This window comes from Pavona decussata, unplaced genomic scaffold, assembly GCF_977016875.1.
Source record: "Pavona decussata unplaced genomic scaffold, jaPavDecu1.1 SCAFFOLD_246, whole genome shotgun sequence".
NCBI lineage: Eukaryota > Metazoa > Cnidaria > Anthozoa > Scleractinia > Agariciidae > Pavona > Pavona decussata.
Window position 1 is genome coordinate 97582 of NW_028145651.1, and position 20847 is coordinate 118428.

Here is a 20847-nt window from a genome sequence, read left to right on the forward strand (position 1 = left end):
TTTATTATTTACAAGAATAAAATCTACTAGATACAGTTTGATTCTATTAAAAGCTGAGTGATTTTACAGTTTGCTGTCATAAAATTGTAAAATATCAACATCTCATATATAAAAGCTAATTCATATGGGTTTGGTTCAGAAGAATGAAAGAACAATTTCCACTGATGTAATAAAAATATATCTACCCTCATAATAAGAATATTCTAAATAAATTCCCAGTCACAGTGTTTCCAATCATACACTAAAAATAATTCAGACTGATTATTATGATTATGATTCTGATTATGATTACGATTACGATTACGATTACGATTACGATTATTATTATTATTATTATTATTATTATTATTATTATTATTATTATTATTATTATTATTATTATTATTATTATACTCAGCACAACCAATTAGTAGTCAGGTACAAAAAGTCAACGACACGACCGATTTGGACCAACTTGGAATTTTCAAGAGTGGGTTTCTGTGCTACATGAAGTTCACACGACAGGGAGTTTTTACCAAGATGAGTTTGTGATTTCCAGCAAACTTACCCGTGTCGCATTTTGGTGATGCAGACAGTGCAAGTTTTCTTCCTCTCAATCCAAAGACAGCCTTAACCTAAAACAATAACAGCAATCCTTTCACTTCTATTGTCAAACATTGAATAGGTAGACGTGGCAACGCTTGAGTTTAAATGTGATATGATGGTCATGTGACCATAGTCCAATGAAAGCTTTTCAGCATCATTTACGATATTGCTGTTTGCTTGCCACCATTTCAACTGCTTCCGCTCATGAAAACCATAGAAGTGAATTTTTTTTTGGTGAACGGTAAATTTACACGAAACATTGGCACATTGTTGCACTTAAAAAAAACCCTTCCCTAACACCGAAAGCATTTTAACCCTGGGCTAGAATGTAAATGAATTGTTGGTTTTATCAACTGAGATGATAAGGTAATTTAGTCGCCGTAAAGAAATTCGAGAGCTGACTTTTCAAACGTTAGCCCTACGTTTAGCTAACGCTTGAAACGTGAGCTCTCCAATCTCTTTACGGCGACCAAATTACCTTATCATCTCAGTTGATACATAAAACCAAGTATCCGTTTCCACTCCCCTACCGACGCGGCATCATTGTTTCGTTCGATACTAACCCCCTTATACAAATGTAAATGGCTGGTTGAAAGAGACTAACCTCTTGTGTAAGCTGGTCCAAGGTAAGCAGGTACTCTCCCTGTGGGTTCTCTAACAGCACCGTCGCTTCATGTCCCTTGGTGCCTTGAGCTGGTTCAGCTCCACACAGCTTGACGTTTACAAACCGACACACGGGGGAGGTGGTGGGTTGTTTTTCAGCTGGGAGGGGAGACTTATCTGAAGCTTTTGTTGTTGTACTTACACCACTGATACCATTTGCCTGCCAGGAAAAAGGCTCATCAATAATATCAATTATTGAATAAATTACTTGCTATACTTTAATAAAAAGCGATTATTTTATCTGCAAATCTATATTCATTGCTATTAAAGGGACAGCTGGCGCCAAGAGGATTTACTGGGTATAGGGTTGATCAAAATCAACAGCTAATTAAAGCGGTATATTAGAGAGTTTCCGCCCAAACCATAGCTACTGTGTATATCATAGAAACCTAACATCTATGGTTTGATTTTGTACAACAGCACTTATGACAGGAAACTCACGATTGGGGAAAATATGAAAACATAAAGTCCACGAGGAAAATCAAGACAGAATATAAACGAACCTGATTTTCTTCCGCTGTAAAGACAGAGAATGGTTTTCCCGGAGAACAATCTTCTTGAATTCGCTTGTCTGCTTCACTGGAAGGTTTGATTTCAATGCTCACCAGCTAAAAAATTATTTTTCAAAAATACATCAAACATGGTGACCAAATTCATATCATTCCAGCCACAACTAAAAAATACAATTACCACAAACTGGTAAACAAAATGTTTACCTCCAAGGCTTTGGAAAGGAAAGCCTTGTTTTCCTCAAACACTTGTCTTTCATCAAACGGTAGAGTAGTTTCCAGTGCTGATGGACCGTCACGCTCCACACATTCCTGTTAATAGAAACAAGTCGGCATGTAACCACAATGATAACGAAGAAGCAATTTCTAAAAACACTTTAAATAGGCGCAGAGAGATTAAACCACCTTCAAGGCAGACAATCTATCGCGTGTATGCAACTTAAGCAGTTGCGAAAAGAAAGCCTAAAACAAAAATTCAGGCTTGAACGGAATTCGAACCCATGACCTCTACGATGCCGGTGCAGTGCTCTACCAACTGGGAGCTGGTCACAATTCACCAAATAACAAGCTCCCAGTTGGTAGAGCACTGCACCGGTATCGCAGAGATCATGGGTTCGAATCCCGTTTAAACTGCGATGTGGTTTTCACGTTTTCATAATCTATCACGTAGCGACATACTACTCCCCGTAACGGTAACGAAGACAAGCAAATTACAAACACAAATGCTAGAAAAACAAAACAAAACGAAAAAACAAGCAAGGCAGACAGAAACTATACTCTTTCATTATCGCTCAGGAGCAAATCGGCTCCTAAAATGGTACATTTTTTAACTTTTTGTTATTTGTTTGAACGTATCCAAATGCTCCTTAACAATTTTAATTTAATTTGCACTTATATTGCGTATGTTCCATATAAAGATGCTCACATAAGAATCGCGGATTGTGATCGATTCACTGTTTCATTAGCCAAATTGCTGATCTCTGATCCTTCCTTCGTGACAAAGTTAGGTCCCCGATTTCAAAATATTTGTATGGTCCAATTCCTTCCAAGAACCCGGACATGTAATCCCACACCCCACCCCTGTGTACCCGGCACCCACCCCTCTGGTCCCTTATCTTACAGGAAATTTATCTATCACGTTCTCTTGATAGATATATACAAAGAACAAGCTTTAAAACTAGTTGCATTTATGCAGTTATGACAGTTGACTGTACGTTCCTATGTGCTTGGTTTGCCATCTTATTTCAATATTCACGGTGCTGCTTGAATCAAACACACAACAAGTTCGTTAAGATACCTTCACGTGCTGTACAAATGGCATAAGCTTCTTCATGGCGCTTTTGACTTCCGGTACTGTTTTCATCCGGTTCATTATGTCTCTGTTATCGGGGAAATTTCCACCCAGTTGATTGTACATCTCCTTGAGTGTGTTTAGCGTGGCATGCTGCCATGGGGGATAACTGCTGGCCACATAGATGATTGCATGGGTTGGTTTTGCAGGGGGGCCTGCATCTTTCTGTAAGAAGAAAACAGCAGAACGTTACGTAAATAACATCGCAGCCTGATTATAGTTTTATGGCAACGACAGTAGTTACCTTTTTCCCCTTGGGATTCATCATTGCCTTGATTCGCACGCGGAAGTCATGCGCACGCGCTGTTAAGTAATCAGCTGACTTCAACAGCGGCTGGTCAACCGTCCCTGCTACTGGCCACGGGGCATCCATGATACTTCCACTCTACAATGAACAAGAACAATAAATCAGCACAGTAATACCAAGCTGAACGTGTTGTGAGACTCAATATGACATACCTTTCCGATCAGCTCCCATATGTGCTCAGCGAGGTGAGGGCAGATGGGGCAAAGTAACAGCGTTTGGACCTGAAAACACAGTAATATCAAACACATTTAACCGACTGCACGGCATCAGACTCCTCAGCCACTGACCAAAAACCATTGCAGTTTCGGGGCTACAAAAAAGACTACAGTTGTGTAGGAAATTGAAATGAACCTCAAATTATCATGCTCCTAGAGCCCTCACTCTTCTCTGCTGCTGCCTGATTGGTTGACCGACAACAACAGCTTGCTTCTGCCGCAAAGAAACGTTTATTCGCGTCCGACATCTGTCTTCCGTTCACAGAAATGAAAGATTAAGATGATGATGATGATGACGATGATGATGATAAAAACTTTATTTAGGTGCAAGCCTTGTAGTCTGGGACAACACCCATACTAATTAGGGGACAGAACTTAAAACTAACTAATAATAATGATAGCCTTAGCAATACTGTATAGGTGTGTGGAAATGTCATGCAGTTACAAAAATAAAATCTAAAATCTAAAATCAGGGCACAGTCGGTCTCCCCGGTTTTAACCAACGGCCCGTACACGTTTGTTAGGCGTCCCCAGGCTAAAACATTGTGAGGTTTATGGGGAAAGGGAATTAAGCCAGCGAATTTAACATTTTTCTCAATGAGAATAAAAATGGTTCAAAACTTGAATGATAAAAAGTCAGGGGAGAAAAAAATTGCACCATGATGGACCCCACGGCACCTTACCTCAATGAACCTAAACACCAGATCCTTATGCATGCCCGCCAAACAGCCCTCCCTGTATCGGTCCCTGGCCGCTTGCAGTTCGTAGAAGCCAGTCTTGAGAGCCTCTCGGTACATCATGTTCTTATAGTTGGCATCTGTCTCTTCGATGGCTTTGTTGATAGGACTGCAAAAAAAGGTTTGGTGAGTTTGGTGCGCGGATCAATTAAAACATTCGAAGTTCCGTTGAATATCCATGAAGTATTTCTTTGTATCCCTGTAGTATTATATAATAATTTCTCAGATTTGTATCCGTATCACGTCATTTGTAATTTGCTAACTATGTTTTGTCTCAAATTTGTATCTGCATCACGTTATTCACAATTAGCTATGATTTCTACAATTTATAATTAGTACTTCCTTATTATCTGCTTTATATATAGTCACAAATTTGTAAACATCCTTGAACTGAAGTACCCGAAACATGTCTTCTGAACTAAAACGTTGTGTCGTTGTTTTGAAGAAATGTTTAATATCTGTTCCACAGCGACAACAATTCTGTAAATTAAAAATGCAATAGAGCTTAGGCAAAAATGGCTGATATTTTAATATTCTTTTGTATTCTAACTGGCCCTACTAGCCACGTTCAAGTTAAAATATTCTTTTGAGTTTTGAACTCAAGAACAAGGTTAGAACAAGGTTAAATTCTATTTAGCCTCTCAAGCAGTCCTTTTTGAGGGAACTTGCATTACCCGTTTGTTGCAAAGAGGTAATCCTAAAAGCAACTGCTTGGGAGGTTGAAGAATATGGAAATGTCAACCATTTTTGCATAGGGTCTATGGACCGTTGAAAAAATCCTCTCTTACTTGATACGCCATAGGCAGCCACCCCTACACCATTTGTTAGAACCCACTAACAAAAGTTTTGCTCGAAATGTTGAAAACAGTAATTTTATAGATTTTCAATTTAGAAAACTGTTAAAACATAATAAGGACGCCACTGTCAAAAAAACTGTTCACCTCAAGATATGTGTTCGCCTGTCCAAGTTCTTGTAAAAAGACACTTTAATGGAATAAATTGATACACAAATTGAAGAACTGAAAACATTCTTACCTTTCAAAAACACGATCATCAAAAGAGTTTGTTGGCCCAGTGCGAAGTGAATCTTTGCAGGAAATCATTTCCTAAGGTTTAAAAGGAAGTCATGAACATCGATAATGTATTCCCTGACTCATTGTCTCATTGGTCCATTTCATGTCACGCGAAAACAAGGTATCGAATAATTTCATTTTACTACTCCCTTTTGTTAGTACACAGTTATGCCACTGTGCGGACACATTCAACCTGCGCATCATGTTAATGTTAAAGGTTGGATTATGAATGTGCCGCAGTTCCTGTCTGGAAGCACACAATATTTGTTTCCTAAACTGTGCAACTCGAGGTATACAACGTGTCTTTTTTTTTTTTTTTTTTTTTATTCTGACCTTCGTCCATTCAAGAAACGTGAAAAGACGCAGAATTCCGGCGTCTGCCATCTTTTCAACAAAGTTCGCATCTTCCATAGTGTCACCAGCGTCAGCTAGGGCCAAGCGCATACCTGAGAACAGAGGAAAACATCATCATTGAAAGGACAAACGAGCAAGTGACAAATATTAGTACCATCCACCCCTCGCCCCTGTGGTGTTTAAGCCACATTGCTCACCGGATGGCCTGGAGTGTTTTGATAACACTAAATCGAAAAAAATGCATTTACTTACGCTATTGTTCATTAAGGTTACAGTTATGTTAGATATTTACCGTCTGCAGAGAATTTGTTCACAGCCTGATGCAAGGTGAGAAAGTTCCCAGTCGATTTTGACATCTAAAATAAAACAAAACCATCAAACAAATGTCGGTATAATGGTCCATTCTGAGGTAAAGCCACCACTACAAAGAAAAACAAACTCCCATGGATTTCGCATTTCTCGTTAGCAGTGATTGACTGACTTAAGGACGGTGCCTACTTTTGTTACTGCGCATCTCGAGATAATCGGGTTTCCTATGGGTGGTGCCCAATGCACGGTTTAAAACTATGCGGAGAAAGCAGAACTTAGCAAGTGCTCTTGGTATCCAATGGGAAAATTGGGGATAACCATGCATTTTTCAGAGACAATTAATTTTCAATTTGGAAAAAAATGCCATATATTGGTTTGTATTTTAGCGCTTTTTAGAATTATTGCTGCTTGATTATCTCCAAAAAATGCGTGGTCACCCCCAATTTTCTTTTTGGATTTCAACAGCCCTTGCTAAGATCTGCTTTTCCCGCATAGTCATAAACTGCGCAAAAATACCTCGGTATTAGTAGGCACCGTCCTTAAGTTATCACAACGATACTCTACTTCTGCATTTGGAAAGCGAAAGAACGTTAACACCCGTGAGGGAAAAATAATATCAAAAGATTAACATAATCATATTTATTGGAAGGAGGTATTTATCTACTTCTTATTTCATGAATCACACATTTTCTTTTGTTATTCAACATCCTTTATTTAACTTACATCCTTCATGAATATTAAACTAACTGAAACGAGGGATTTATACAGATAAATCCCTCATTTACATTAGCAGTACTGCGAGAAACGCACACATCAGGTTGCTTCTATTGTTCTCCGTTTCTCACCTAAGTGTGACGGTACCTCGGGATGTATATGGATTAATACCTCCGTTCTCGGTATTTACCTCTTACTTACAATAGCGTGATGTAGTTACCTTTTCAGAGTTGAGTAGCAAGTGTCCGTTAGCTCTCACGCTTCGTGGCCACCTGCAGTTGAATTAAAAAGCAAATGAATATGTTCTCCTGTCCTGGGCCCGGTTGGTTGCATAAAGCATACTTAGATAAGCGCAACCATTTTTTGCGTTCCGAAGGGTTTTCTCGAACGCCGCCATATTAAATCACTCGGCTGGCTCACTGAGGATAGGGAACACAGAGAGAGTGCGAGAAAATCCTTTGGAAGACTGGGAAGGACTGCAGAATACAGGTCCTGAACTTAAATTAAACTTCTTTACTCTCCTCATCCACAAATGGATATCTACCGCGCCCAGGTCTACTCCCATCTAGACTGGAGAAAGGCCCTTTGGGAAGCTACCGTGTTTCGTTGAATAAACGCCCCTTTTGACTTAACATTGGGCTTTGAACTGTAGGGGTGCCGTGCACAATATCACTCACTCGCTCACTCATTCTTATTATCGCCCCCCGGTGCAGCATAAAGCCGCAACTAGTCACAATACTCCAATAGTTATTAAGACTCACTTGTCTTTCTCTTTTGGCCACACGGCACAGTGATTGTAGAGGAAATACGTCAGGTGATTAGGCACCAGGTCCTTTCCAGATACACGGACGTCGACTGGGTACCAGTACTGGAACTCTTGACGCAGTTTGCTAACAGAAAATAATTTGACTGAGTTAATGAGGTTCAGGACCAACGTTACTAAAAGACAACGTGAACGCGTTTCATCTACGCCTTTGCAATGCCAGGGAAAATATTAAGAGGATTTACAACACAGATGAATGCAGTGATAGAAAATATAAATTATGTATAATGTTTTCCTCTCAGCCTTGGTAAGCAATTTGACAGGAAAACTGGTAGAGTGGATATGTGAAAACACAATTTCCCACAGCTCGGGTACATTGCCGACGTCACTGATCGCAAAGAGTTATAGATTGTGGTAAGTGAAAGCAACAGCAACAATATTTTCAGTTTTAATGCAACAAAAGGCAATATTTTAAATTAAAAAATTAATAATCCACCCGACACCAAGTTCGTTTTGACTCAATTTGCATGTGAGCAACAATTTTATTAAAACCGTGTGAGGTAAATAACCCACCAAGGTAGTCAGGATATCACAGCTCCGAGGCGTAAAATTACACCAAGCACATTTCAGATTAACGCACTGCCTACTTTAAATTTGCCCTTGTGATAAAGAGACAAGCGCGCAGCAACACTTCTTATATTTTGAACGCTTATTTCCTTACAACTTGAACATTCTATGGCCGCAAGGTGTTATCATCATTTACGAAAACAAAAATGTTATTAACTTTTACTTTAGTAAGCGACTTCGTTGGCGCATCAAACGACTTCAAAGGCTGACTATTGTCCTGATTGTTATCAGCCTCCTATGAAGTTAAATATCTCGAGTAATATGCACATGGCCGCAAAGTAACTGTTTAGATTTGAGTGCTGTTTTATTAGAATTGAACTCTACTACTATCCATCATTCAACATCAAAATCAGACTCTCCTCAAAAGATGAAATACGTGCTGTTGCAATAACATTGCTAAAATAAACAACAGAATGAGAAAATTAAACTAATCACTGGCATGCTTTCCTTTGTTTTACGTTCATGAGTTACTCATGATAAACTCTTGTCGAATAGTTTCAACATCGCCATCTTGAACTGATGTTGAGAATGAAACTAAAAATGCTTCCGTATTTATTAGTCAGGACTTAAACTACGCATTGCTATTTATTTATTTCCACGCATCCAGAACAAATATACAAGGTAGGAAAACAAACGCTCTTTTGGGCGTCGAGTCGACAACAATACAAATTTGAAACTAGTTACCCGTAAGAAAATGAGGGCACATTTTTACTCGCAAAAAAATGGCAAATAAACAATATTACCTTCTCTGCCAGAGATTTGAATGTGCACGGTGATATTCATTGAATTTGTTTGAACAAGTACAACAAGGTATCAAAAATGCAATTAGAAAACGCTTCTGTTTGTAGTTTTTGTAGTTTGTTAGAAGTTCGGTCCCATTGTAAAAAGTAAACCGATCACCAGAATAACAAACACAGACTTGATAATGAATTTGCGCTTCCTTGGAACCAGCTGAAGTGCTTCAAAAAAGAACACTGAAAACGCGGTAAAGTGGCAGCTCGCATGCATTTCCAATGTCACTGGATCTTATACAGCAGCTGTGAAACCTTATGATAGACGCTGAGTCGCCCAAAAACCAAGGAACCTTGTTTTTTCGACACTTGGTATCTGCGATTGAAGTGTGCCGCCGAAAAGAACGAGGTGTCGTTTAACAGAGATAGAATTGAATTACATAAAAATTACCTTTGCAACTGGGGTCACATAGCCTATTTTTCACTTAGGTTTTGGTTGTCAAATTTTCGGCTTCGTGTTAATTAGCAAGTACGAAAAAGAGACACAGCGTCACACGTTTGATGACCTTGACGTTAAAGAACTGATTTCCATAAGAGTTTGAAGTTTTAAAAACATTTGAAGAACGCAAACTGTCCTGGAACTTTTTCAATACAAATCCATTTTAAACATTCAAACCGCCATTGAAACTCAAGTGAATTTTTTTTTTTCGCAATTTGCCGTATGCTCTTGCCATCTTCAATTCCGCTTTATCACAGTTAACTGAAACGTAGTTGGCATGGTGCCCTAGCTGCAAAGGGTCACGTTTGGTCTCACGGGGACAAATTAAGAGTCGTCATACACTGAGTGACTAAGCGCTGAAACAACTGAATATTTCCTGGGAGAATTTATCGACAAACTTGTAGCTCCAATCGAACCAATTTTCTAAAAAACTACAAGCAGCTTAAGGAATAGAGGGGGGTACTTTGGAACAACTTAACCTACTATCAAACACAAGCACAGCCACCAAATGATTTCAGTAATAAACTATTCTCTTCAAGCCAATGATTTATTGCAATGATCTACTGCAAAAAATGAAACAAGCCATTCAAGTCAAGTACGTTACTATTTTTGCGTCACATTTAATGTTAGGCAGGATTTTAAAATAGGTATCACCTTTACTGATGAAAGTATAAAATCTTCAGCAAACCTTTACGCCTAAGGTTACGGCTAAGACGCAAAGTAAGCGATTTACTGGGCTTCAGGGTGGTTTAACAGGTACACATTTCGGAACCGTATTCTCGTGGATAAAAGGGATTTAAAAAAATCCCATTCCCAGTCTGTTTTGATTAGAAATTTGCCCTCCGATGTTCAGTTTAATGGTCTTTAATGGTAGTTCTGTCGCCATGATAACTGAACTGATTTAGTCAGTCGCGAGAAGAACAATTAAAAACTCGTTTGACGAAAGGTAATGTCTTTTGCTAGCAAGAAATCGAATGGTGCGATAAAGGTGACCCTGTTTTTAATAACCGCAGCAAGCAAATAGTATTTAAATATGCCTGGAGATTTTTAATAACTTTGCACAAGATAGCAATACACAAGTTATGAAAAAAAAAACGTTATTAACTTTAAACGATCTCGTTGACGCATCAGTTGAGTTCAAAGGCTGATTATCATTGCCATCAGTGCAAGACAAGCATGGTTATTTAAAATGAAAGGAAATATTCAACACATTAACAAACAATAACAATTTCCTGAAAAAAAGCACCGACTCCCTGAAGTCACGAATTTCCATAGTAATAAATGAAAATACATCCTTAAGTAAACATAAAAAAGGTTTATATGTTTTACAAAATGAGTATTGGGCAGACTCATCTCAATTGAAAGAATTCTACTTCTTTACTACAGTGCCGATATTTCGCCTCCCTTGTTGTCGGTGAGTATGTTAATCATCTCTCTTGTGTGACTGTGTTAGGACAAAGCAGTCTTTCGTGATAGGATATCATATAGTTTCGCGGTTCTTTGCTTGTATTGTCTCCATGTTATTCTAATTTCTGTAAGGTGTTTTGTCGCAGCAACCATTTTCCTCTTTCGCCTTGTCGTAACAGTGTAATTAGACATTAATGCTACCTCTAATACAAAAGAAGAGAATGATAACTAGAGGGAGACTTCCGCAAAAAACTACATCAAACTGAACCCCGTAGCTACCATAAAAGGAAAAAGGAAGCAAAAACAAAATGCTGGCCAGAACGGTTGTTCATTTCAGTTAAGCTGTTCACAGGTAAGATACCTTGTAGGAAAAACGACAAGGCACTCAAATTTATAGGAAAACACTTCGTTTTGAATAGAGGTCTTGAGTGTAAACGTAAGTTTGGTTACTGAAAAGGTAAGTTAACAGCTGATTTATATCCCACTTTAAAAGGAATTAAATCGGAGCGCGACACTAAAGTAAAATGTACATATTGACGGCTATCAGGCAGAAGAATAAGGCAAGATTTAACAGATGGCTAATGAACAACAAACGGTGCCTGAAAATGACAGAAAAAGTAGCAAACAGGAATAACTGTGAGAATGAAATCAAATTAATCATGCGTATAGTGAAAATCAGAATGACTCAGTTTGATGCAGGTCTTTTCCGCTGGTGGGAAACAAGCTGAGAGGAGCGTTCTTCACACTACCAAAGGAAAGGAAAGGGCAAAAAGGAGAAAAATGTTTTAATATTCTAAACAAAATTATGCAAACGTTTTGATGTGAATGAGCAAAAATGGTAAAAAACGAACGTTTTGACGCAAAAAGGAGCGCTTTACGTATGAGACGTCTCAATGAAAGAGCTTCTAAACAAATTTTAATATTTTTCCACTTCGGCACATCTAAAACCCTTCCAGGTGAATAAAATGTTCATTTACTGACCGACGTCAGGAACGAAAATGCTCTTGCATTGTTTTCCAGTTTATTTTTAAAAAAGAACTGAGACAGCTTTCTGTGTTTTTATAAAATTATGGAAAACGCCGGACTGAATGTTTGAATGAAATGCTGCGAGAACAAAGAAATTAAGGCTTTCACTTTTGTAAATAAAAAAAGTGCTCCAAGCAATTTCCTTTGTTTTTTCAAAGTAATAGTAAATGGCAACAACGACAAGTGAATTGTTTGGATTATTTTTATATACACTGCTGAAAGTACTGTAAAACAACCCAGCAATCTTTCTGAAACAATCATCCCTTCGCTATACGACAAACTGGAGCCGAGTGTTAATTTTTCAGGTTTATATAATGAACCCAAATACAGGTACTAAATTTCCACTGGCTCTTGTTTTTTGTCCATCTGACGCTTTAGTGGTGTATTGTTGATGTTTTAATAACGTACATGGCGCTAAATTGCTGACTGTGTTTCAAAGAAGGTACTTTGAAACATTTTGCGTAAGATGCTATCCCTCGATCAGAGCTGGAAGCTTTTCAAGCTATTTTAACCCATAGGATTCACTCTGACGAAGGGCTAAGGCACGAAGCGTTAGCACCCGAAACTTTGTAAGGTGGCCAAATGACCTTACCAACTGTTGATAAAACCAAACATTTATTTGAACATACACTGGAAGCTGGAGCTCTGATCATGGTTTAACCGCAGAGAATGAAACATGGAAGGGTGGGTATCACTGTTTCGGGGTTTTGTTCCGCGGGATAAAATTTGAAACCTTTAACAACAGATTGGTTCATTAGCGCGCGCAAAGACAAATTCACTTAAATACCCCAGGCAAAAATCATTCAAAATTTTCGGTTGCGTTCCACGTTTTCCCTCATATACTCAAATTTTATAATGAGTATACATCTGTCCCTTAGTCCTTTTGAAAAGAAATACTTTATTATGTGTTTCGACCTTTCAAACGTACTCTTAAAATTCAAAAATGTTTTCAAAACTGCATTGTGGTCAAAAAAATGAAAACAAAGACTTGTTGATATTTTACGTTGCACAACAGGTGAAACTGTGCTATAAAAACGAAATCGCAATAGTCTGGAGGAGTAAAACAGATAGAAAAGTGGACATCTGGAAGAAATATTTAGGAAAACTTCTCGCCAATGCCTTTTTAAAAACATAATAGCCAGTATGAAGCAGGTTTTACAGTCATTTTCACCATTGACTGTTTCGCAAAGGATTGCTGTCTGAAAAAATGTGTCAAGACACCCACCACACGTGCTAAGCCATTGTAATGCATCTCGCCGTTGTGGTGTGCTTAAACATCTTCAGTATTACAGTCAAATAGCGAATCATGGAATGTGCCGCACGCTTTAAAGTGTGTGGGCGACCTTTGTAGCCGTCTCAGCACCATTGACTGTCATAGGTGACAATTGCCTGTTTGCTATTTTGTCTGGATTGAGTGCGAACATTCAAGACATGTCTAAGAGTTATCACCACTTCTTCCGTAGAAACAAAACTTTTCTGCCATACAATGTCAGTCCGACGCCTTTTTTCTTTGTGTTATTTCACTGTGTTCCTCGTTCAGTCATTCTGATTCGGAAGTTTGTTTGCCCTTATTTTTTAGACGTAAGAATCTAACATCTCATACGCGGCGGGCATGAGAGAGCGTTGTTTTGCCTTCTCTAGCGTTTAAATCTCTTTCTTTGATGCAAGAGGAAGCTTTAAGTTCCGCGACATCAACTTTGATTTCCAATTCTCTTGAAGAATTAAAAGAGAAGGTTTCCAGAACATTCTTTACCAATTCTTCTCCCGCAGAGTTGGTTCTTCTGTTTGTCTGTCATATTATATTTCTTCGCGAGATCATTTTTTTCTTCTTCTCCTACAAAGCCGCGGACTCTTCGCTTAATTTTTATACATTTATTTTTTACTTGTTTGGTAATCACTTTTTCCGTTAAAAACCGTTGCTTTACTCTACCGAAAAAAGAAAAGAAAAAGGAAAAATTAAGTGTGCTCGCAAAATCTGCCGTCCACATCGAAGCGACGTACAGTGGCTGCGCAATGCGTGGAATCTCATGCCCCGCATGCCAGTTGTATCATGAGCTTGCACCTGGCCGAAAAAAGTAGGCTCTTAACAGACTCTGTAAGAAATGGTCTGTGGTGTCACTTTAAGCCAGAGAGCGTGAGATGGCTGTTAATGACGAGCTTCGTTGACGTCCTTTCACGAGTAAAGGTAGAGCGTCTACCACAATCACAACGAGAGAGTCCCAGTACCAAAGCCTGTAACTTGACTCTGCTCTCCAAGAGTGGGCCCGCAGAGTCCCGACGCTCTGACGAACTGATGCGCTAACGTTGGTTTTTCAAAGAAATTCGAGAGCTGACTTTTCGAGCGTTAGCCCTTCGTCTAACGGTCTCGAATCTCTTTATGGTGGCCAAATAAAACCAAACATTCGTTTTCACTCCCCCACCGACGCAGCACGCAAGTTTCTTTAGAAAGTAAACCGCTTATATAAATTAGTAACCGATTTCATCGCTTCCAAGGACCGCCGCCATTTTCAACATCAAATTTGTGATTTTCCGCAAATTTACGAACAACGCGAAGTGCGCACATGCTTTCTGAAGTTTTCCTTTCGTGGAAATGGTTTTGAAAGTTTTTTAGAAGTTCAAATGCAGTCATCAAACGGCTGTAGTGGATAAAGGCGACACGACATTATAATTACAAATATTAACCACTACTTAGCATTCATTCCAGACAACATAATATTTATCGTCCGCAAAAAGGAGAACCCTTGAAAAATATCACGTAAATTTTCTCACTTTTTTACGCTGCAAAATGTAAAAAGAAAACTAATACGGGGAGAGGGCAACAGCGAACGATACTACAGAGAAAAAAAACCTAAGAGAAAAATAGAATCGTCCACGAACACAACAACAGCAGGGTGCGTGTGAGCACAGAGCAGGTGATGGCACTCACTGCACCTAATTGAGCTTCAATTAGCTCGTACGCATGCGTCTTACACTTTTGATACAAGCTCCGTGAAGGGAAAGCTGTTTTTAACCAAAACAGTACAATCCAAATATTAAGAAACGAAATGAACGGCGCGTGTGTCTATGCTTACAAATAAACCCACTCACAAATGACTTTCATTAACGTTTAATATAAATGAAGTTATCTCCTTTTGATTTCAGTTGTAAAAAGGTATTCTCGTAAATAAAAACAAAACATCTCGAAAAAAGCTTTTTAAAATACATATACAAAATCGAAGAGCTCTTAAGATCCATGACATATGTATCATACTCAAGAGTGGTATTATCAGTCATGTCATGTAGGCTTTTTTGTTGAGTCTACGGTCGACATGACCAATAAAAAGTAGCTGACGAGTGGACTCAGGTGGCATTGATAATTACGCTTAAAAATGCAAGCTGTTTTAATTTGTGAATACCTCAGACTAAGTTCATTGAAATGTAAAAAAAGCCTTCCTTTAAGTGCCCTTTGTTTTTATACTTTGCAAACTAAATAGGGCGTGGAAGCGTTCTTTCTATTTTAAAAGTCATGTACAAAATCAATTTTCCGATTCAGACTTCCTTGTTACAAGCCAATGCCAGCCCTTTTATTCCTTTTGTCACTCCCACAATCCAACCTTGTCTGACAAGTACAGTTCATTTCACAGTTATTTCCGAGTCTTTTCAAGAATTGAATACAGATTCGAAGAAAATGAAAAACCCTAAATTGTTCCTTCCAGTTGTTTACGGAAGAAAACAAGATTATGGATGGTACATATCCATGAATACGCAAGCAGGTTGAGGCTGAAAGCTGTTTCCAGATGATTAATTTGAAAAACATTCGCTCATGCTTATCACAAGAGCCATTCACTGTCAGCCAGTTATTGCTAACTGACAATGAATCACCTCACACCTAACGACAGTAAATAATTCAGTCGATAAAACTGAATTTTAATCGGAGCTAAGCGAATTTAATGACCGGTAAGTTCAATCGAATGCAGTGCTTATCAAATGGGCAAACTCTAAGTTTATCCGATAATATCAATCCTGAATTATCTGCATGAGAAAAGCGTTTTTAATAGCGTGTGCCATTTTATTTTCCACAGACCGCTTGACTTCACTTCCGTTGTTTTAGAAGAGCGACTTTTGTAGCTGCCGATTTATCGCAAACTAAGGTAGGTCCTATCGGCCGCAAAACGTTTTCGACACACTTGGGTGCTGCGATTAAGCAAGCACGGTAGGAAATGAGTGCAAGTCTGTATGCACGCAAAACAAAAGGATATTCTTCAGCCAAAGAAAATAACGCAAAAAATTAATTAAGGAACAACAACAAAAAAACCCAAGCCAACCCATACATATCTATTTTTTGTTACAAAAGCAAAAGCTGTCAGCTCGGCCGAACGCTGAAGGCAAGGGCACATTATAAAACATAGGATTTGACGCGAAGGAGGTAAAAGGAAGCTGAATTTAAAACTACAATAGATCAACTAGCGAGTGCTATATGAATCCAATTAAGAGGTTTACATGTACTGGGCTACGAGAATTGAATAAATGAAAAAGAATTTTAAGGTAACAAAAGAGATTGCCTTGCGTTTCCGATCGAGGCGAAAGCAAAACAAAAGATGGCAAATAAATGTGTGGAAGTTTATGTTTAAAAGCACATTACCGCTTTCACTAACCGTGACGATAGGAAATTTATCACAATTAACTGACCTGTCAAGCTGAAAATAGCCACAGGGTGTTTATAAGAAAATGACAAGTGTTTCTCTTCGACTGCATATCAGTTACGTCCACAGACTGAGAGATAGCCATTCGACCTTTTTGGGGTAAAATAATTAAGCTTGTGCTGACGCACACGTAAATGAGCGTTGAAGAAATACATAAATAGCGTGTTAGAGTTCTAACTGCACATTCAGTCAGAGAGGTAGGCGGCTCAAAAACAGCGTTACCATTTTGGAATTGTTTGAGCTCTGTTAACACTTTTTTTACCTTTTTCATAGCGGACGCCACTTGACGCTTATTCAGTTAGGGGAAAACACTGGGAGAACTAACAAAAGAAACATTGGGGCAACAACAAGCTAAAGGAGACTGGACCTAGGGCTTTGCTGCATTTTCACTCGAGAAGAAATAATCATGGATAATACAACACAAGTAGCCGGAGAAAATGAGTATGACAACAACGACACGGAGATTGAGGGCTCGGCTTCAGGGAGTTGGGAACATTCGGGAGAAGAGATGACGGAGTTTAGCGCGGAATTCGACACATTTCCAATCGTGCTGGCTTGTTGCATCATCGCCATTAACCTGACCGTTATAATCCTGTTTATTCGAAACCGCTCTCTTAAAAGTGTCACCAACTCGTTTCTCGTAAGTCTGGCGGCTAGTGACCTGCTGGCCGGCCTGCTCGGTATTCCACTGTCTATCAGCTGCTCCGTGTTTGGAGACAACAACTTTTGCCCGCCCGCGCAGTTGATATGGCGATTTATATCTGTGTCCACGGTACTACACATCCTACTTGTCTCTGTGGACCGCTATATAGCGATAAAATACGCTATGCGATACTACAACATCGTCACGCAGACAGTGTTCTTTGTACTCACGACCCTCGCGTGGACCACAGCTGCATTTGTGTCCCTTATTCAATTGTCCTGGCGCGCAAACGCCAGCATAGACGAAGAAGAAGAGACGAATACAGCTCAGGTCATATACGATCTGACTATTTTCGCTCTGTTTTTCGCCTTGCCACTTTGCGTAATGGCTTTCACGTATGGTCGCATTTTTATCACGGTACGATACCACGAGCGGCAGATTTGGCGATATCACAGCCCCTCGGACCCTGAACATGCATGCGCGGAGCACAACAGAGCTCAGCGCAAGACAGCCATCATCTTCCTAGTCATGTTGATCGTGTTCATAGTTTGCTGGCTTCCGTACTTTATCTTGAGCTTTCAAGAGGAGTTCGGTCACGGTGACGCCCTTCCAGTCTGGGTTCTGTATGTCTTCTACTACTACACGCGCTTTTTTACTTCGCTATCCAACCCTTTGCTATACGTTCTTGGGAAGAGAGATTTTAGAGAGGCGCTGATTCAAGCAATATGCAAGAAAAACAAAGCCAGAAGTGAGAGCCGAGGGAGTACGACATTGACGGCTTTGTATGGAATGGAGCAAAGTAATAGCGCGGTAACAAGCACTTAAAGGAGCTATGTCGTGGGCCGGGCATTTTTAGTCTTCGAGTCAAAACTATGATGAAATTAAAAAATGCTCGTTAAACCAAAGAAGAAGATATCAATTGCTTTCTCTAAAAGAAGAACAGACCATTAACAGTTCTTAGCGATGTTTAGAAGAAAAGGGGAAGAGCTGGAAAAATATTGGCCAAATTTTTCAAGCTGCAATACATTTCCATCCTGGCCATTGGCAGCCAAAGACACTTTTAAATAATTGCAGTACCCAAGTATGATAAAATGCGACAAGACTGCAGTATAATTTTTAAGTTTCCAATGGTCAAGGTTTAACTTCCGGCTTTTCAAAGTGTTACTAAAAATAGACTGTGCCATCTTCTTGTGTTGTTTAACTGGCGCCTTTATGTAAGTGAAAAAATATGTACAATAGCACTGGTAAGCAGACAGTATAAACTTCGCCTTTGTATATTGAAAGTAAGTTTGGAAATTGTTTTGAACAAGCTTTGAATAGCTACTCTATTTTAGTGTCCCCAATTAGTTGTAGTAGCTTAATCAACAGTGCTTCTGACACTAATATTAAATCATCTATCCTCTCATTCTTGATCGGGTGATTCGTTCATCAGCGTTTGGGGCAGATGTCATTACTGCCTCGTAATTCCGGTCCTTATGGCAGTGGCAAGGGGCTCTATTTTTCCTTCCTATACTTGTGTGCCGTTAGCGCATCTCTTGATTCTTACTTGCTGTGCACTGCTAGAGGCGTGTCAATCTCATGTCCCTTGGCCGAACGCATAAAGAAAGCTCGCCACCACTCAAGGTAACTGACAAACCGGAAGCTTTAAAACGACATGTTCTGTACTTTTGTCCAAGTAAGTTTTTGGCCGCAGAATATTGTACAAGAACTAAAGAGTTCGCCGGTCGACTTCTACGAAGAACTTTACATTTGTCAAGACCATCATTTTCCTTTGAAGTTGTAAATTAGCACGTTGATTAGAGGGAAATGTGCAAAATTGAATCCTAAATTGTCACAAACGCCTCAACGTCTGGACAAAGCGAATTCCGGATGTTAGCATAACAAATACTGACGGGCATTTTTAATCATAACTAAGATTCGGTGAAAGAATAGATGGCTCTAGAATATCGCCCCACGATAGTGTTCAAGTGATTTGTAATTATCAACACGGAACGTAACAAACGCGAATGCGATGAGCACGTGTCAAGTGAGTAAAGCCGAAACACACTCTCACATCACAAAAAGTTGCCATTGCGTGTCAAAGAACTATTACTTAAACAACAGGCGGTAAAAGCATTGCGACCAATTTCCAGATAAAATAAGTAATTACACTTATCAAGGCCTATTTGATTACGAGAAATCTCTCACTATCTATAAATGCGTGTCATTCTCAGAGCCGGAATGTAAGACCCCCATAGAGGCCAGCCTTCATTTTAGTTTAACGCTTGACTTTTTCCCTACGGCGATTTTTAAGTGTGAAAACATACAAGATTAAAATCAGCCATAATACGATAAAATGGACAATGCTTTCAGCGTATTCTCTCGCTTTTGTCTAGTTGGATTAAGGAGTCCTTGTCTTTATAGGTGTAAGAAAGAAAAAGTTGTTTTAATAATATACATGAATAAAAGCGAGGCTTCAAAATTTAGCGGTACTTCTCGAGACCTTTTAGGGGTAAAAACAGCAAAAATAAATCCTTGAGACATTACAGGGATAAAAAGAGCGAGCATGCCGTTCCCTTTGAACGCAAGGCAGGTTACCGATCTTTCAGGCTAAGAAATCTTTTCCCTTCCCAGCCTATCTCGCAAGCGTTCCCCTGGAGTTTTTGGTGATTTTTTTCTTTTGATCGCGCGAAAACTTTTTCCTCCTGATTCAACTTTTCCGCATCGAAACCTGGAAATTGCTTGTTACGCACACTTAAACGAGACTAAATAAGTGATGTGGTAAAAACCACTCGAAGGAGAGGATGTATTTACATCACTTACTTGAGTTTATCTGAAGGTATATCTGTTTCTGGGAAAGGAGCATCTTTAAAGAATACATAATCCCACACTTGCCGAGTCATTTGTTCAGCTCTGAAAAACAAAATAAAACACAATTCAGCAGGCAAAAACGCATTTCAATATGTTTTATATGGCTAGGAGACCTTGAAGATACAAGCAGCAGTTTAGGAAAAAAATCAAAACCTTTCGTAATTTGTTTCAAGAAATGCGACTTCGCTTACTGCTGCTGTACACGTTCCCGTTGGCTTTTAGATTGGTTTTCTTAATTTAATTTTATTTAATTTATTTCATGTCTTTTTGTCATTTTGTCCTACTTTATTGAACTCTTTTTTCACTCCAAAGAACATAAATTTTAAGGTATATGCTTCTTGCATGCGACGACTTGACGCTAGGATTTCGGGACTGAAAAGGAACACCTTCATTATCTCGTTTATCTCAAGATTGTGTAGCATGGGTGTGTTGCTATACAGCTGGCCCCGGTTGCTCAAGGAGCGGATAACTCCATCCAGCAGATAAATCGCTATCCAGCAGTGATGCTAAACACCCAGACACCTAAATAAAGTATTCATTGATTCATTCAAAATGTATTCCAACCAATAGATTTTATCCGCTGGATAGCGACTTATCCGCTCTTTGACTTGACAACTCGGGTCTGGTCTTCATCACGTGATGGTGTCGACTGGCTCTGTATCACCGTGGTTGATGGTGATTGGTGCATTTTGATCCACGCTTTGGTTGTTCGATCCTCGTTTTTTAATACCCTCGTTTTGATGGATCTACGCGAATACCACAAACAGACCACATGCGCGAGTACAGATGTCTTTTTTAAATT

At 39.2% G+C, this 20847-nt stretch overlaps 2 protein-coding genes across 4 annotated transcripts in view; one reads left to right on the top strand and one right to left on the bottom strand.

Moving 5' to 3' along the window:
- LOC146457123 (leucine--tRNA ligase, cytoplasmic-like) overlaps positions 1 to 20847 on the bottom strand; it is a 48385-nt gene that overhangs the window by 1208 nt on the left and 26330 nt on the right. The window contains exons 22-35 of the mRNA XM_085092331.1: positions 19998 to 20087; positions 7579 to 7707; positions 7038 to 7089; positions 6087 to 6150; positions 5774 to 5886; positions 5403 to 5473; positions 4314 to 4476; positions 3568 to 3636; positions 3353 to 3493; positions 3055 to 3273; positions 1965 to 2069; positions 1752 to 1856; positions 1190 to 1408; positions 548 to 614 (exon numbers count right to left, since the gene is read on the bottom strand). Coding sequence (XP_084948457.1) covers positions 548 to 614; positions 1190 to 1408; positions 1752 to 1856; positions 1965 to 2069; positions 3055 to 3273; positions 3353 to 3493; positions 3568 to 3636; positions 4314 to 4476; positions 5403 to 5473; positions 5774 to 5886; positions 6087 to 6150; positions 7038 to 7089; positions 7579 to 7707; positions 19998 to 20087 — 1607 coding nt within the window. The remainder of the gene's footprint in view (positions 1 to 547; positions 615 to 1189; positions 1409 to 1751; positions 1857 to 1964; positions 2070 to 3054; positions 3274 to 3352; positions 3494 to 3567; positions 3637 to 4313; positions 4477 to 5402; positions 5474 to 5773; positions 5887 to 6086; positions 6151 to 7037; positions 7090 to 7578; positions 7708 to 19997; positions 20088 to 20847) is intronic.
- On the top strand, positions 7738 to 19654 carry LOC146457124 (histamine H2 receptor-like). 3 transcript variants are annotated; one of them, XM_085092326.1, is made up of 3 exons: positions 7738 to 10851; positions 15932 to 16000; positions 16826 to 19654. In XM_085092326.1, exon 3 carries the CDS (start codon positions 16959 to 16961, stop codon positions 18018 to 18020), a length of 1062 nt encoding a protein of 353 aa, XP_084948452.1. In that variant the 5' UTR covers positions 7738 to 10851; positions 15932 to 16000; positions 16826 to 16958; the 3' UTR covers positions 18021 to 19654. The 3 variants fall into 3 exon arrangements, with proteins under 3 accessions (XP_084948452.1, XP_084948453.1, XP_084948454.1); XM_085092327.1 differs by having other exon boundaries at positions 7738 to 7994; XM_085092328.1 differs by lacking the exons at positions 7738 to 10851; positions 15932 to 16000 and adding an exon at positions 16026 to 16749.